Source organism: Petromyzon marinus, chromosome 55 (assembly GCF_048934315.1).
Source record: "Petromyzon marinus isolate PM22_M1 ecotype Great Lakes invasive population chromosome 55, UKy_Petmar_22M1.pri1.0, whole genome shotgun sequence".
NCBI lineage: Eukaryota > Metazoa > Chordata > Hyperoartia > Petromyzontiformes > Petromyzontidae > Petromyzon > Petromyzon marinus.
In genome coordinates, this window is record NC_133721.1 from 11,100,847 (window position 1) to 11,118,697 (window position 17,851).

The window sequence follows — 17,851 nt, forward strand, 5'->3', positions numbered from 1 at the left end:
AAAGGCGGGAGGGCGTGGTGCTGGCCACCCACCCCCATGCGTACCGTGCCGGCCTTCATAGCTGCTCACTTAACAGCACTTGCCCCAACAGTCTGTTAAGGCTACACGGGGGGGGGGGGGGGGTGGGATCTTTGTCTTTCTTTTGTCTGTCTTGTCTCATATTTGAGTTCACCAACGCTGTTATATACACGCCACATTGTACGATGGCGCACCCGGCCACGTGAACGTTTAACAGCACGCTGTGGCGGAATAAGACAACACCACTGCCTGGGTCATGTGACGATCGCCTTACCCCGTGGACGCGTCCGTCTCGTCGTGCAGCTCCCAGCGGATCCGTGGCAGGGCTCAGCTGTGCTCAAGTACTCGCTGTGCGACAAGCCGATTGAGAATCGCATCGTGTTCACCGGCGAGCCTGCTCACCACAATGCTCGGTACGACGGACGCACAATGACAATCGCAATAAAGTTCCCTGCTCCCCCCCCCCCCCCCCGTGTAGCCTTAACAGACTGTTGTCGCAAGGGCCCATAGACCCAACACTGCCCGTAGACTCAACACTGCCCATAGACTCAACACTGTCCATAGACTCAACACTGCCCATAGACTCAACACTGCACCATAGACTCAACACTGCCCGTAGACTCAACACTGCCCGTAGACTCAACACTGCCCATAGACTCAACACTGCCCATAGACTCAACACTGTCCATAGACTCAACACTGCCCATAGACTCAACACTGCCCGTAGACCCAACACTGCCCGTAGACCCAACACTGCACCATAGACTCAACACTGCACCATAGACTCAACACTGTCACCCATAGACTCAACACTGCCCATAGACCCAACACTGCCCATAGACCCAACACTGCCTATAGACTCAACACTGTCCATAGACTCAACACTGCACCATAGACTCAACACTGTCCATAGACTCAACACTGCACCATAGACTCAACACTGCACCATAGACTCAACACTGCACCATAGACTCAACACTGCACCGTCGACTCAACACTGCACCGTCGACTCAACACTGCACCATAGACTCAGCACTGCCCATAGCCTCAACACTGCACCATAGACTCAACACTGCACCATAGACTCAACACTGCACCATAGACTCAACACTGTCCATAGACTCAACACTGCACCATAGACTCAACACTGCACCATAGACTCAACACTGCACCATAGACTCAACACTGCACCATAGACTCAGCACTGCACCATAGACTCAACACTGCCACCCATAGACTCAACACTGCCACCCATAGACTCAACACTGCCCATAGACTCAACACTGCACCACAGACTCAACACTGTCACCCATAGACTCAACACTGTCACCCATAGACTCAACACTGCCACCCATAGACTCGGCACTGCACCAAAGACTCAACACTGCCCGTAGACTCAACACTGCCCGTAGACCCAACACTGTTGTTAGCGAGCAGCACCTTTTGAAGGTGGCCAGCACCACGCCCGGTCACCTTTGCCTCCCCAGTGGCGACGTTTCCTCACCACCGCGCCAGGTACTCATTTGAGGTCGAGTCGACCTAGGGGAGGCTACAGGACCGATTCGGATAATCGTGACTGCTGCTGGTGAACGTGAGCGGGAATCGAACTCGGGTCGCCGGGTTTGTCGCGCAGCGTGCTAACCGCTAAACCGCCGCTCCCCTCGTCACACGCGCACACGCACACTAAACATTCGCGTGTTCCTCAAGCTCCGGTCACTTCCTTGTCTCTGTTGACACACTCGGTCATTCTGAGGTCGCACCGTAATATCGCTGGCAGCTGCAGGTTCTTCTGCACAATGCTGTATGCACCTACGTTGAAGTTCTTTCGCACCGTACGTAACAAACCGTGCTGATCGGAGGTGCTGATTTGCACGTTTGGCTACGCTGAATTACTATATGGCGCCAGTGTTATAGTTTATTTATGTAGTTTATTGTAAAAAATTCGGTCACAGTCCCTATGATCACTGTTACATTGCATTTATGGCTTTTATTTTGGCGATTTCGAAAACGGTTTTTTTTGGTTTTGGCCATGTTTTTGTTTATTGTAGTACGGAGTTAGACTGATGGCCTTAATCTTAGTTGTCTTGTGGTTGTTGTTGTTGTTTGACTTGCATCCCACTGGGGTTTTTGCACACAGCGTTGGTGTACGGTGCTATTTCAGGAATATTTTGATGTTTTTTTCTTGGATTTTCTGTTTGCACAGTCACACATAGTCACTTTAAGATGTTTTCTTGTTCTTTTTTTTTGTTTGTTGTGGTTGCACCCGATTCAAGAGCCGAATGGCTCACAGGGCTATACCAAATAAATGAACTTTGGAGCTATGGAACAGTGATGCTCATAACGATGGTTGCACCTATGTACACATCTTGAACTTCTTCCGCGCCGTACTTGGCCAACCGCGCCACTAACCTGAGGTGTTGTCGTCGGCGGCGCGGCGGCGGCGGCCTTCTCATCGGCAGGCTCGTGCTGCACCGGCTGCTGGCCAAGGCGCTCATCCGCCACCTCGTGGGGGACCTGGGCGACGACCCCGGCGCCGCCGGTCCCAGCGACGACGCGAGGCAGAAGTCCATAACGCTGAGCCTGCAGGCGGGCGTCGTGTCGCGCTACACCGCGTTCGTGGCCGTCGACACCTCGCCGCAGCCGCCCATCGCCGAAGCCATGCAGGCCCGTCCCGTGCCACGGCCCCATCCTAATGGTGAGTCGGGGGGGTTAAACGGCGGGGCCGTTGGCCCCCGCGTTGGTTGGAGGGGGGGGTGGGTGGGCGCGCGTGGTACGAATGGTAAATGACGAGTCGCCGTGGGTGGCAAAGCTGGCTCGGAGATGTTGACTGCCTCGCCTGGTATGCAGGAGGCCGTGTGTTCGATCTTCCACACCTGTCGCCTGCTGTGCATTTGGAGTTTGCACGTCTCTCTCCCCGTGGTCGCGTGGATTTTTCTCCGGGTGCTCCGTTTTTTTTTCCCCTCCACGTTTAGGTTCAGCATCACGCGTTTCGAGCAGTGGATCTTAATCTGGGGGTGCGGAATGCCCTTTCTGAGAACGAAAGGGGCGCGCAGGCTGCAGGAAAGGAGTATTTGGCTGCTATGAACTTCCACACGATAAGCCACTTCGTTGAGTTGTCAATGTTGGGCCATGCCTCTTCTGAAAAAGAGCCATGTAGCTCAGCGGCCCATACCTCGTAAAATACAAAAATGTTTTAAAATTGTAGTTTAGTCCCTAGGCTTGGGAACCCTGACTTGTACAACCAGAATCAGAATATGTATTTATAGTGGAGGAATCCGATGAGCTATAAAGCTCTTTTTCACAGATGTCCAATAGGGGCACGGGGTCGGAACGTTACAACAACAAACAATACAAAAAACACGATAGCAGTGCGATGTACAGGAAAGGTAAACAAAGCACCCAAACGCATACAACTAAAACGAAACCATCCCCACCCTACCAGGCAAAGCCCCCACTGAGGCATTCACTTATTTTTAAGAAGTGACCTGGCCACAAACGATAGCTCAACAAAGTGGCTTATCACGTACAAATTTATAGCCGGAAAAATAATCGTATTAATCAGCACGCCGTACAACCCGAAAGCACGTGGGAGAGTTGCACGTATCGCTGCTCACCCCTGGGTGGGGGTGCAAGAGAGGAGCGGCCTGTTAAAAACTCATTGTTTGCCCCGTGGCAGCGTTTTCAGAATCGGAATATTTATTCACACTGTCGAGAAATCCAATGAGCTGTGACGCTCTTATTCACTGATGTTCCAGTAGGTTGGGGGCTTTGGCTGTCAGCTGCCCCTCCTCTCAACCCACGACACTGCTGGGCGGTAACGCGTTTGGGTGTTTGATGCAGACGTACGCGAGTCTTGAGCCCAGCGAACCCGCCCCACGGTCAACGCTGCGGGCACGTCAACCCGTGGGATGGGCGCTGCACCCGCTTCACAGTTGCACATTCGAAGGATCCGGTGACATTTGAAAAAGAGCGGGGCCGCGTTGCACGGGCGCGCCGGCGTCATGGCCCAAACTTTCTAAAACGCGATCAATTCGCATCGCGTGAATTTTGAAATCTAGCAACGAGCAACTTTGGCCCCCCGTACTTCCCGACGTCCAGGTCAGTGCTGCGTTCCACCTTGTGCCACACAGGGATAGCTGCCACCGGCGGGGGTTGGCGATGGGGGGCGTGGCGTTGGTTGGGTTTTGGCTCCACTACAGCATGGCATAGTTGTGACGTGTGGCTTCTTGGAGTTGCCGAGCCGATGGAAGCAAGTGCCCTGTACACCCAAATCCTTATTCTTTAACGTGCCGCGGATTATATTAATCACCCTCTCTCCCACCCCTCTCCCCCACCTGTGTATATTTGTTATCTATTCAAGCCCCCATGGTCTACCACGTTGCCAGGGATGCCTTCCCGGTTGACTTCTCTCACCATAGGCATGGGCCCTGGATGGACTTTGGGGCTTTGTCCAAGAAAAAGTCTCAGCGTAAGTGTTGGAATTTGTAACGTCAGTCCGAACCCTCATTGTTTATTGATGATGATAAAAGAAAATAATTTCAAAATAAAATAAATGAAATCACGATGTTTCGGAAGCAACACAAGCTTCCGTCATCAGGTGGGATGGCCACAGCAAGAAACAAATTCCTGTAATGGTCACAAGAGCTGCTTGTGACAAGAGATTATATAAGGTAAGAGGCGGGGAGGAGCCATCTACCCCCCTAGGCCCGCTCACAGCCCAGCCCCCGGCATGGTTGTCGTACCAACAGCAGTATTAACTGCACCGTATTGCAGAGCGCCACTCCCCCCACCCTCTCCATCTCTTTTCCGCCCCTCTTATGGACGTGTCGTTAAACCCGCCACCACCCGACAGCCAGTTAAGGGCTTTCGCCTTAGGTTTATTACAGATCTTAACAACACACAGGGGGTGAACAACTTCCCAGGGGCTAGGGGTCCCGGGCTAGGTCCCGACACAGCCGGCTGCCCTGTGCTGTCTCCTCTGCGCCGGCCGTGGGATCAGCCAACACGGCCGACCGAGGATCACAGCCACGTCCAGCCTGGCACTGTGCCCTCTGCCCTATCCCTACCCTCTTGCCCCTGGCTCCCCGTTCCACCCTTCTCAGACCCTCCTCTCCAGCTACGACCCCGCTGACGTCACGGGGTTCCCCCTTTATCCTTGAGGAGCTGTGACGTCATTCTGTTGCCCCGAGCGCATGACGTCACGTCCCGTGACGTCATCGCACTGGACGGCACACGTGACGCCACTTCCCTTATTCTACTCCTCTACACTAGTACAGCACACCGGTGCGTTGGAGACTTGGCATGATTTATTTACGTGACGAACCTTACTAATTGGCTGTGTCGGGTGGTGGCGGTTATAACGACACATTTATATGCACGCGATCTAACACCAAAAAAACCTCTGATAATGCTTACTCATACTCTTGGGTCTTCACCTGAAGACGATTGCTTGTGTTGCGATGGAAACGTCGTGGTCTATTATTTTTTATTTACGTGACTTGGCCGAGTGACCCAAGAGCGAATTACTGCAGTCGCGAAAGCTTTAAATCAAGATTTCTCTTGGATAATATTGGTTGCGAAAGCCTACGTGTTAAACAAACGTGTTTTTTTAAATATATATAATGTGCGCATTGCCTTTGAAACTGATTGGCCTACACCGGAGCTGCAAGCCTCCGTTATGGCCTCGTCTCTCGGCCACCGGTGTTAAATCAGAGAACAACACCAACAGGCGAACAGCACCAAGGCGATGCAAATATCAAAGTATGAATACCTGGAGTTGAGCAGCTTGTATCTATGGGACCCTTTTGACCAGTATCCTTTTTCATCACCTCTGATTAGCGCAGGTTTGCTATATACGGTGCAAAAGAAGTTCAACATACGTGTACGTTTAACTTTTTAAAAATCGCACTGGGTCCTCCCTCATCAAGGCATGAACAAATAACAATCCTGACGATGGTGATAAGATGATGACGCGCCCTGACAAATCGACGGTACATTCCACTTTTGACGATGTGGCAAAAGCAGAAAGCATACCTGTCAACCCCTTATCAGTGCCCTACCTTATTACAGACCAATTCAGACCTTATTGGTCACCCCGTGCCCCTTATAAATCTCAACGTTGATCCTACAAAAGTCCCATCACAAGGGAGAAACACAAACACGCGGACAAAAAATACGCTCTTGTCCCCCGTACAGAAACGGCCGTACGCCGTATGCACATGAAAACTCAATTTCCCTGTACAAGAATACGGGGTAAACCGTGTGTGGGTTGACGGGTATGAGAGAGCGTCTCTCGACGACGACGATGATCTGACACCTTTGCGTTGCAGAGCACCAGCTCCAGGGCGCCGAGTCGGGATATGGTTCGGGTGCATCCACGCGCTCTTCATCGCCAACGCAAGACATGTCGAGTAAGCGCACAAACCCCCCCCCCCCCCCCCCCCCCCAACGTACGGGGGGCCTGCGATACCGCTACAGTGTCCGTGTCGCGTGAAACGAACTTTCATCGTGCGTTGCCCTTGGCTTCATGGTAAAGCGAAAATACAAGGCTTGTGATAGTCCCATTGTCGGCCATGGCTGGGTGGGATATGCAGAGGGTATGGCTGGGTGGGATATACAGAGGGCACGGCTGGGTGGGTTATGCAGAGGGCACGGCTGGGTGGGTTATACAGAGGGCACGGCTGGGTGGGTTATGCAGAGGGCATGGCTGGGTGGAATATACAGAGGGCAAGTATTCCTGGATTATAGGTTTAAGAGTAAGCTATTGATCGCGACAATTTTGAAGAATTTACCTTCACGCGGGACTTTGACACGCGAGCGCCCACAATCGTGCGTTTGTAAACATGCAGTGTGTGCACACGCGACTCCATGGTGGTGGTTCACCCAAATGACACGCTAGTTTTACACGCGCGACATGTGCGACACGCTGATTTTACACGCGCGGCATGCTGGTGTGACACGCTGGTTTTACACACTTGAAACGCGTTGCACACTTGTTTTACACGTGTAATGACAGGGTGCCACCTGTCGGCCTGAAGGGGTAATCGCGGTTATGGGCATGTTACGTAATGTCTAATTATGAGGGGGGGTGTATCTGGGGTAAGGGTGAAAGGCGGAGTCGGTCGCGAAGCTCCGGGAACCTGCTCGATGTTTCTCGAAGGGGGCGTGGCCGGAGGCGGGGCTTAGCCGCGCCGGGGTGCATATAAGGGGGACCGAACCAGAGGTTCGGTGCTGTTGCGGGTCCTGGGTCCTGGGTCCTGGCTGCGTCGCCGCTCGCCGTCATCTCTCTTCGTCGTCCTCCCGCATGGCCGATCGTCTGCAAGGCTCTCATCGTCGCTGCGCTAGCCGGACAGCTGTGTAGTTGGACGCTGGTGGCGATGGGGTTGTGTAGAAGGGTCGGCTGTGTGTAGCTACGTAGAACGTTACATAGATGTATCGATCGCTCGGTTGTTGTGCTTACAGTGTGAGATTAAATAAGAAGCCTTCTGCACGACGTGTCTCGGAAGTCGCTCGCTACACACGCGCGTGACACACGTGACAAGCTGTTTTTTTTTCTCGTGACGCGCTGGTTTTCAGTGCACCGCTTTGTGCGTTCAAGCAATGCAGCTTAATAGTAGACTGCGTCACCTAGCCGACATCGATACCAGAGGCAGCTGGCACCCCCTGTATAATCGAGGGGAGAAGGTGAGGCTACGAAACGTCGAACATCGTCCCCGAACAACATCCGGTACCGCCCACGAACACGTCGGACGAGCTCGGCTTTTGTCACGATTCACTGAAATTGGCCGCACAGCAGAGCTCATGGAGCAGACTATTTCCGTTTCTCTGTATATTACGATGAGGGCTTGTGAATTTCTTGACCATGATTATTTGTCGTCTTGTGTTTTTCTCAGCTTCCAGTGCAGGGAAATCTCAGAAGAGCCATCGCGTCTTTCGGACGCAAATCTCCACTCTCACCGTGGAAAGTAAGTGACATCAAAATCTCGTTTTCGCATTCGGAGTCTCTTTGCGCGGGGCTGCACACGGTAATCATTATCATCATAATAATCGGCCACGATCAATTAAAGTTCGATCCTGATAAGTAAATTGATCTTCCTTGGTTCTTTCGGTAAGGTCACGTAGAATGAGAATAAAATAATAAAATAACACAAAAAATATTTTCTTTTCTTCTCATTCTACGTGACCTTACCGAAAGAACCAAAGAAGATGAATCCTTGCAGTCACGAAAGCTTTAAATCGAAAAGTAAATTGATACTACATGGGACCTTTTTGTTTCCAGTTTCAAAGTGCGATGGTGCATTGTCTTTGTACTGCTATCATTTGTGGCCAGGTCACTTCTGAAAAAAAGACCTATTCAGTAAAATTCAGCGAGGCCTTACCTGGTACAATAAAAAGTCTTGTTTTTACTTTATGTCTCGGATGTGCCAGTGGGAAAGTGTTTACAATGAGATTCTCACTGCAGAGGCAACGAGCAGGTTTGGGTGGTTTCACGGTGATGGGCAAGCGGAGGAAAAGATGCAACTTTTTTATTTCATCGAACTTGTATTTCCGTTTAAGAAACGTTTGGAGAACTATGACACACTGACCACGTGGGTTGGAAAGCGTGAAAGTTGTACCTGCATCAAACTCCAACGCCACAACCGTATCACCAGTCGATACCGTTTACTGTACTGGGAATTGATCTCAAGATTGTGCAAGGTAGCAGTGGTCGTGATCGTGACAATAACAGTGAAATGTTGATTCTGCAAACCTATAAATGTTGTGGCTTTGCTCTCCAACGCATCGGTGTGCTGTCCTCGTAACGAATCGGCATGTTCACTTTACGTGGCAAACCTCACTAATTGGCTGTGTCGGGTGGTGGCGGCGGGTTTACCGACACACTTATATATTCACGTGATCTAACCAAAAAAAAAAACAACCTGTATGTATGGCTGCCAATTCTTCCCTGCAGAGAGATTCCGGCAAGGATCGCAGCAAATGTGGCAGACTCCTTCGCGCTCGAACAGCACCACTAGCCCCTACTGCGCCGAGATGAGTGAGTCGCGCGGCGCGGAGTCTGTGTGCATCCCGCACTTCCGATTCGACTGGTTGGCTACGTACGGTGCGAGAGACGTCCAGCATGCGCGCCGCGTAGGCGCGCGGGTCGCGCAGGGCAGGCGCTAGCCACTCGCACGTGGCGCGCGTGTCTGCTTTGGACACAGTTGCGCACAAGTGTTGCGTCATTCGGTGAACGTTACTCAGTGGTGCTGCACATTTTAACTGAGAAAAAGCGAAGATGGGGAGGGGGGGGGGAGGAGGGAGGGAATCAATTTGGCGAGTGATCTTGACGTACATTTTTTTTTTTAGATTCAACTAAGTTTACTAACCGGCTTCGCCCGAGACTTGGATTATTGTCTTGGATTAACACACGGCCTACGCGGAGGGTGGGGGGAGGGGGGGATGCGTGACGTCAGCAAGCACACTGCGTGACGCTGCCGCATGCGGGTGACGTCACAGATGTGACGTCACAAATGTGACGTCACCGGTCACTTTCCGTGCAAAATATATCCATTATTGCGCCCCCCCCCCCCCAAAAATACAAAAGTCTATTTTTATACTTTTTGCATTGTGTACAGTCTGGAAGCTACACACAGGCCAAATTTAAAGTTTGTTGCATGTCGGGAAGTGTGCTAAACATTTCGAACAGACACACATATTCACAAATTTCCCTTATACTGTATATATAAAGATATAAAATCATCTATTTCCAGAAGGTTACAATTGCAGCGAACATTGTGGTTTAATGATTGGTTTAAATCGGCTAAGTGAAGTGCTTTATGAAGATCACGAAAGTATCGTGTTTAGCCATGTTGGCGACCTCCTGCTATCACTATTACACTACCAGCTAGCATTCAAACTACTCATTAAACGTTCACAATATTAGACTGCCCGTTCGTCTGCCGACTAACTATCTAAACAAAGTTCTGCACCGAGGCTTCTAAGTTGTAATAATGCACGACGTGGCTGTGCAGGGATGACGTCAAATCCAAGCTGGAATTTTCTCCTTCATTTTCATTCTCCCCTTTAAAACTCAGTTATTTTCCCGCAATTAACCCCGACTCCCCCTCCATTTCCCCCATCATTAACGCCCGTCCCTCTTCCTAACTTCCTCTTACCCATCCATCACCAACCACTTACTGTCACCGTCCATACCGGTCAACCCCTTATCAGTGCCCTCCTGTATCACAGACCAATTCAGACCTTATTGGTCAGCCTGTGCCCCTTATTCATCTCAACGTTCATCCTACAAAGCCCCATCACAAGGGAGAAACACAAACAAATAGACAAAAATATATTTATTTGCCCGTATTGAAAATGGCTGTACGCCGTACAGACCTGAGAACTCAATTTCCCGATACAAGAATTCCGGGAAAACCGTATGGGTTGACGGGTTTGGAATCAACATCGCCACGCATTTATTTTACGTCATAAGCATCATATCCATCGCACGCCATCGCCGTTCTTCTCGCCGACGCATCACATGGCACCGTTTCACCATGCAGCTGCTAATTCTCTGTTCAGCGCCTTGGTCAAGGCGTGATATCAATTGAAGTAAGGTTCGCACTCGTTGCACACGAAGCGCCCCCGCCACATTACCCACAACACCTCGCTGCTGATCTCGTCAAGGAACATCAACCACCACCATCGGCACGCAAACTCCTCCGGTCAACCTCAAAGCGGCGGCGGCGGCGGCGGCTTTTGACTCTCGCCATCGAACAAAGACGGTGGTCACCGCATCGCGCGGCGCTTTCAGGCGCGCTTCTTCGGCCGTCTGGAACGCTCTTCCGATATTCGGAATTCACTGGGAGCCTGTGCAACTTTTACATGTCTAGATTGACAAACTAATTTCTTGAGAGCCGCTTGTTGTTGTGTTTAGTTTGTTGTCCTTCCCCTCCGGACCTCCGCTTAGCACGGTTGGCTCCGTAAGGTGCGAAAGAAGTTCAAAATACATAAGGACCAGCCGCCAAGATCACGTTCTCAATCTGCCGCGCGTGGTAACGCGACTTCCCCGGCCTTGCCACCCTTTAACCGTGGGCCGTGGTCTTCTGGAACGGCCAATAAAAAAAAAAAATTCCCCCCCATCTCCCTTCCCTTCCCCCTCCTCCTCTGTGTGTTGTACCGCACCAGATCACCTGGTCCATTTGCAGCAGGCGAACGGATCGTGGGAGAGTTTGGAGCAACTGGCGGTCGCGGTCCGGGTCCCGATCAAAACCCTTCAGAGTGAGGCGCCGCAGGTGAGGTCCGGGAGGCGGTTTCGCTCGTCCCTCCCCCCGCTGGGAGAACGGGCGGCACCGCGAGCAAAGTGTCCGCACGCCCAAAGAGCTGGAGAAGCCTGAAGCTTGAGCAGTGATTGATTGCAGCCATGGCGATTGGCCAAAACAAAAATAGCGGGGGAGCGGGGGGGGGGGGAGGAGGCCGGGGTGGGCGGGTTAAATGTCTCGACCTGCGTTCCCGCGTCTGCCGCTGGACGGGGGGCGATGGACGGGGCTTTGTGGCGTCATCGGTGATATAAGCTGCGTCACACTCGGCATGGCTCGCCGGCACCAACGCAGCAGGTGGTAGGGTCGGCCCCAACGCAGCAGGGGGTAGGAACCAGCCTAAACGCAGCAGGGGGTAGGATCTGCCCCTACACAGCAGTGGGGTAGGGTCTGCCCGAACGCAACAGCGGGTGGAAGCCAGCCCCAACGCAGCAGGGGTAGGGTCATCCCAAACACAGCAGGGGTTAGGAACCAGCCCCTACACAGCAGGGGTTAGTCGTCATCCCCAATGCTGCAGGGGGGGGGGGTGGTAGGAGTTTGGCCCAACACGGCTTTATAGCTCATCGGATTTATCCAGTATAATTAAATATTCTGATTTGCCCCACCCCCGGGTGGTGTTGTGCGTGAGCAGGACATGGCGAGCGAGGTGTGGACCACGGTGCTGGCGCTGGTGTGGCTGCAGTATCGCGCTGCCGAGCAGAAGCTCGAGTGGGATCTCCTCTCCAGGAAGGCCTCGCTGTGGCTCAGCCAGCAAGGTAATCGTGAATCGTGAATCGGTGGTGAGGGGCGTTTGTGTGTGGCGCGCGCACGCAAAGCACTGAAGCTCGCTCTGGAATGCTCACCCTCGCTCCACGTTGGCCACATTGAGTCCCTTCCTCAACTAAACTACAGCAATCTCTCGATTATCCGCGTGTGCTTTATCCGAGTTTTGCGCATTGATCGCGTACCTGAGATTTTGACGTAAATTAACAACTCGTGGATTTTCCCTTAAGCCCAAATTAAGAATCTGTAAGCAGTTATTACAACATTGTTATTGTTGGAAATGTTTATTACAAGGCACTTGTTTTAAACCAAACAAATATGTTGCTCCGGTTAATCCTAAATCCATGTGATCGCGATCTACAGTACAGTGGTTGCCAGATCTTTTGAACAGTGAGTGGAGTTTGATTGACGTTGATTGGCGTGGCTCTGCTATCATCCACTTAGTGGGCCGAGTCGTCTGCGCGGGAGCAGGAAAGTGTTATCACGGAGCAACTCCATTTTCTTAACTTAAACATAATGTATACCTAATATTAGTGGTTTTTGGCATAGAGATCCATGGAAAATGGTAAAATTTTTGCATTATCCGCGATTTTGAGTTTTCCGCGGCCGTCCTCCTCGTCGTTAGCGTGGATAATCGAGAGTCTTGTATTTTTATTTTACCAGGGAAAGGCCCCCCCCACTGAGCCGTGTAGCTCTTTTTCAGAGGCGACCAGGCTGGCCACAAATGACTGCTCAACCAAGTGGCTCGCCGCCGTGCCGACGTGCAATTTTGGCGCATCGGCTCCAGTGTAGAAGCAACGCCGGGGCAACTGCTGACGATGGACAACGATTTATTTTTGTCGTTTCAGGAATCGACATCGGCGCCGCGGTCGAGGCCGCCAACAAGGCCCTCGGCTCGTCCGTCAAGCCCTCGGACATTTGTGTGGCGAGAAGCTCCTCGATGCAGTGAGACATTTGCTCGCGAGCGACTTGGCCAACATTCGCAGGCGCGTGGGCACAATGCCGGTGCATCGTAAGATCTGGTTGTCGTGCTCTGCGGTGTTTTTGTCATGGTACCAAAAGTTTTGTTTATTTTTTAAGTAACGCATACGATGTGTGTTGTGGGATGGTTGGTGGGGGGGTGGCAGGGGTGGTGGGGGGGGTGTTGGGCCGGTGGGGTGTGGAGACCCCTGTAAACTGGAAATGGCATTCGCAGCGCTGAGAAACGTAATGGCGGGAAGACTCGAGACAACATTGGGGGGGCGGGGGGGGCGTCCCCACGCTGACGATGAGGCGCTTTGTTGAGCTGTCATTTGTGGTCGGGTCGCCTGTCATCCCCTCCGTCCGGGGATCGATGAAACTGAGCAGCACTTGCTCTATCCCACCCAAACCCCACCCATCTCTCGCCATGAGAATATTGGCTGAGCAGCGAGGTTTGTAAAGCTGAAGAGGAGCACCGCCTCGATTGAAAACTAATTTCTTCAGAACTGCTTCTTGTGTTCAGGTTGTTGACATTTCCCCCGCACCTCCGATTTTAGCACGGTTGGCTACGTGCGACGTGAAATTATTTCGACCTCGTACATAGTCCCAGTTGAGTCGAATGCTGTGCGGTCACTCCTGTAGCATTCCATTGCGCATTCCCCCCCTGAATCGGATTGTGATTTTAGTTTTTTTTTTAACATTGCTTCTTGTACCAAATACAATATAAAATACACAAAATTACATGAAAAGTTGTAAGTGATCTCAAGTTAATGTCACGGAAGGCCAAATTTAGGCCGAGGGAGGGGGAGGAGACGGAGGGGATTACTTGGGGCGCCCCCACCCCTGAATTAGCCAAGACATCTGTGGGGCACGCTGTTCGTAAGATTTTTACCTCTTCAGTAAGTGGTTATAAAAAAAAAACTGTTCTTGTTACATTTAAAAGTGATCTCCTGCATAGTGGGAATTGCACTACAGGTTCACTGCTGCTGTGGTTTCTCAATGTTGCTAGTTTTAACTCCTGTACATCGGTAGGGCCCGTATTGCCATCTCGACAAGTGTTGCTCTGCATCCGATGTTCAGTTGAAGTTGGCCGATGGCTCCTTGCTCAACGATATTAGCCCGGTTTGGCTACGCACGGCGCGAAATAAGTTATATGTGCGTACGTTTGAAATGCAGACGTTGGCTTTGCGTTTTGTTTGCCGCGTCAGGATGTGAATCTGGTCTTGCGAGTTTCTTGTTTCTTCTGTAATTGCATTTCATTAAACTCATCTGCAGCAATGGGTTTTTCCCCCGTCTTCATTCAGTTGCATGTTTCCTAGCATACTCTGTATTAGATCATGGGACCTTTTTGCCACCAGCAAAGTATGAAAAATAACAATTGGCGTGACCTTTTCTGCCAATAAACAGGGGTGTTAAGATGCTCAAACACGACGCTCTCGGCCAATCAAACCTCCCCCACCCGCTGCTGCCGCCCCCCCACCCTTGCAGTTCGATCATCACTTTTTGTGGTCCCGATTACATTTCACAAACGTCGATTTTGTTTAGCCGAGCGAGGGAGAAACATCGCCAGCACCCAGGATATTGAGTCTTGAGCTCGCTCCACATTTAAATATTTTTGCAAGGAATGAAGTCTGCATTAAACACACGGTCCTCCTGGTAAAAAAAAAAAAAACGTGCAATAGCATCGGCACTGTTCACTTGATGGTGTTCCCTGGTCTCACACTGGCGAGACGAAGCCATCAAGAAGGCTGCGGGTCTCTGGTGTAGGCCAATCAGTTTCAAAGGCAATGCGTACATTATCAGAGCATGTTTTTCGTTCTTTTGGTAAAGTCACGTAGAAGGTAAACAATAAAATAATAAAAATATACAAAATAAAATTATCACGACGTTTCGACTGCAACACAAGCAATCATCATCAGGTGTGAAAACCACAAGAACATTTTCTTTTCTACGTGACTTTACCGAAAGAACCAAGAATATGAATCCCTGCAGTCACGAAAGCTTTAAATCAAAATTCGGAGCATGTTTGTTTACATGTTCAACACAAGTACCGTGTGTGGTTAATGCAGACTTGATTCCTTGCGCAAAGGTATTTAATTGGTGTTTGAACATCTTATAACACCTGTTGTATCTTCACTTAAAGCTTTCGTGACTGCAGGAATTAATATGCTTGGGTCTTTCAGTAAAGAATATGAATTCCCGCAGTCACGAAAGCTTTACGTCACGCTTTAACCGCCTCTACGGGGAGAGTTTCCACGCAACTATTAGATATTTTAACGAACTTCGAGACAAGAAGGCTCACGTGATCGAGTCGCTCACATTTCTGAAGAGATGCCGCGACACCAAGGTAATACCGATCGCCTTTACACTCGCATCTGCTGCTGTCATTGCTCCCAATGCTAAACGGATCTTGTTCAGGGCTGGCCTAGCCCTGTACCTCGGAGAGAATAAGATTGCTCTTTGAACCGATTTACGCCACTTTACCGAAAGACCCAAGAATGACCTCCGGTTATATTGCCAGATTCTTGTATTGTTAGATTCTTGGAATTGTTACATATCGGTCAAAAATTGGGAACACGTTAACTTCGTACATTTGGGTCATTTTTTTCACCGTCGCCACCATGGCCGTCAACCCATATGGTTTACCCCGTATTCTGGTGCAGGGAAATTGAGTGTTCAGGTCCATATGGCATACAGCTGTTTCAATATGGGCAAAAAAAGATGTCTTTGTTTGTGTTTCTCCCTTGTGATGGGACTTTGTAGGATGAAATTTATAAAGGGGCACGGGGTGACCAATAAGGTCTGAATTGGTCTAATAAGGTAGGGCACTTGTAGTAGTCGTGTATGGAGCCGGAGTCGTAGTAGGAAGCAACACGCTTTATTTATATATTTAACAACACTCACTCGGACTTAACATGAAGGGGTAATGGCCCCTTCCACCCACAACCTGTGGAGGTACAGCCTCCGGACTATCTATCCTAGCCACTGACCTACTCCTATAGCCCTCCGGCTGGCTGGAGCTAAGGAGGCTGACCCACCGCTGGCACCGGTGGGTCTCTGACCACTGGCCCGTCCAGACCCGGCCCTCAGAAGGACGTCGGGCTGAGGGAACCTCGGGCTCCTAGCCTCTCGACCTCTGGCACCGCACTGAGCCCCGGCCCTCAGAAGGACGTCGGGGCTTGGGGTCCAGGGTCTCGTCTCCAGGTGGCTCCTCGACTTGGGCTTCAGGCGAACTGAGCTCTGTTCTCAGGAGCCCGCCTTTTATACGATTCCCCACCGAGGGGCGGGGTTCTGAGGGATCACAGATCCCCCACAGCCCCCTCCCCTCAGGAGGGGTTCCGGCCACAGGAAGCCCAACCGATCTGTGTTTGTTTATCCCGCTTTCTGCCTAGGGGCAGGGTTCTGGGGGATCACACACACACTCACAACACACACACTCACAACACACACTCACAACACACTCACAACACACACTCTCAACACACACTCTCAACACACACTCTCAACACACACTCTCAACACACACTCTCAACACACACTCACAACACACTCCACAGCCTCCACCCCTCAGGCGGGGTCTTGGTCAGGGTTATCAATGACCCCGCTCTGGTAGGTACTGTGTAGCGTGTGTGTGTTTACAGAGTGACCACCACACACTGATAAGGGGTTGTCAGGTATGAGAGCCATTTTGTGTTTTTGTTTGAAAACAATATCGACTGCATTGAATGAGATTTTACAACTACTCGGACATCTAGTAACACCGCCGATTTGACGTCTCCTCCCACCTTCCGCGTCGTTTTGCAACTACGTCGTCGCTGTATTATGAACACCGCCGCTACCTCGTTAGCCGTCGCCTCAACCCCCATGCTCGCATCGTCCGTCCGTCCTCGTCCGTCTCTCAGGCCTTCGCCTCCACCAGCACCCACCCACCCAGCACCACTCACCACCCACCAGCACCCACCCAGCACCACTCACCACCCACCAGCACCCACCCACCAGCACCCACCCACCAGCATCCACCCAGCACCACTCACCACCACCCAGCACCACTCACCACCCACCAATACCACTCACCACCACCCAGCACCCACCAGCACCCACCCAGCACCACTCACCACCCACCAGCACCCACCCACCAGCATCCACCCAGCACCACTCGCCACCCACCCAGCACCACTCACCACCCACCAGCACCCACCCAGCACCACTCACCACCCACCAGCACCCACCCACCAGCACCACCCAGCACCACTCACCACCACCCAGCACCAGTCACCACCCACCAATACCACTCACCACCCACCAGCACCCACCACTACCCTGTAAACCACGTTGATTGACGTTTCGATATTCTTCGTCGCACTTTTGCAGAAATGCATTCCCGCCCATCTCCCCCCCCCCCCCATGTAACCCCGAGGGGGGGGGGGGTGGAGTGGGTATGACTTATACACGTGCTATATTCCACAGCGGCACCCTTGGGCGTCAACGTAGCAAATTAAAGGTATCTAAAAAAACAACAACAACCGTGGAGTGACTTTTACTGTTCAATATTTGAGCAGAAGGTGGTTCCGCACGGTGGCTATTAAATGGTTTTCGTAGGCGCGGTTGAGGTCGGCGTGTCCTTGGCCTGACGTAAATCAACGCGCGACTTTAAAATGGTTATTTATCTGCGTTGCAGCGTCCCGGTAGCAGCCTCGCTACGCACTGTGCCGCTTCCCCCAGGGTGCTGGTGGCCGTGTCCCAGCCCAGGTCCACACCCCAAGAGGGCAGAGGCCGCATCCTTGCAATCGCTTTGCTTAACGCCACCAGCAGAA

The 17,851-nt window shown here is 51.6% G+C and overlaps 1 protein-coding gene across 11 annotated transcripts in view; it reads left to right on the forward strand.

Moving 5' to 3' along the window:
* The window catches only part of LOC116954418 (von Willebrand factor A domain-containing protein 5A-like), a 40,494-nt gene extending 26,179 nt beyond the window's left edge, over positions 1–14,315 (forward strand). For all 11 annotated transcript variants that reach the window (XM_032974917.2, XM_032974921.2, XM_076052348.1 and 8 more), the window contains exons 13-21: positions 322–431; positions 2,478–2,713; positions 4,379–4,486; positions 6,348–6,428; positions 7,911–7,982; positions 8,969–9,052; positions 11,185–11,291; positions 11,947–12,070; positions 12,926–14,315. In XM_032974917.2, coding sequence (XP_032830808.2) covers positions 322–431; positions 2,478–2,713; positions 4,379–4,486; positions 6,348–6,428; positions 7,911–7,982; positions 8,969–9,052; positions 11,185–11,291; positions 11,947–12,070; positions 12,926–13,026 — 1,023 coding nt within the window. In that variant the 3' untranslated portion in view covers positions 13,027–14,315. The remainder of the gene's footprint in view (positions 1–321; positions 432–2,477; positions 2,714–4,378; positions 4,487–6,347; positions 6,429–7,910; positions 7,983–8,968; positions 9,053–11,184; positions 11,292–11,946; positions 12,071–12,925) is intronic.
* The last annotated feature ends 3,536 nt before the right edge of the window (positions 14,316–17,851 follow it).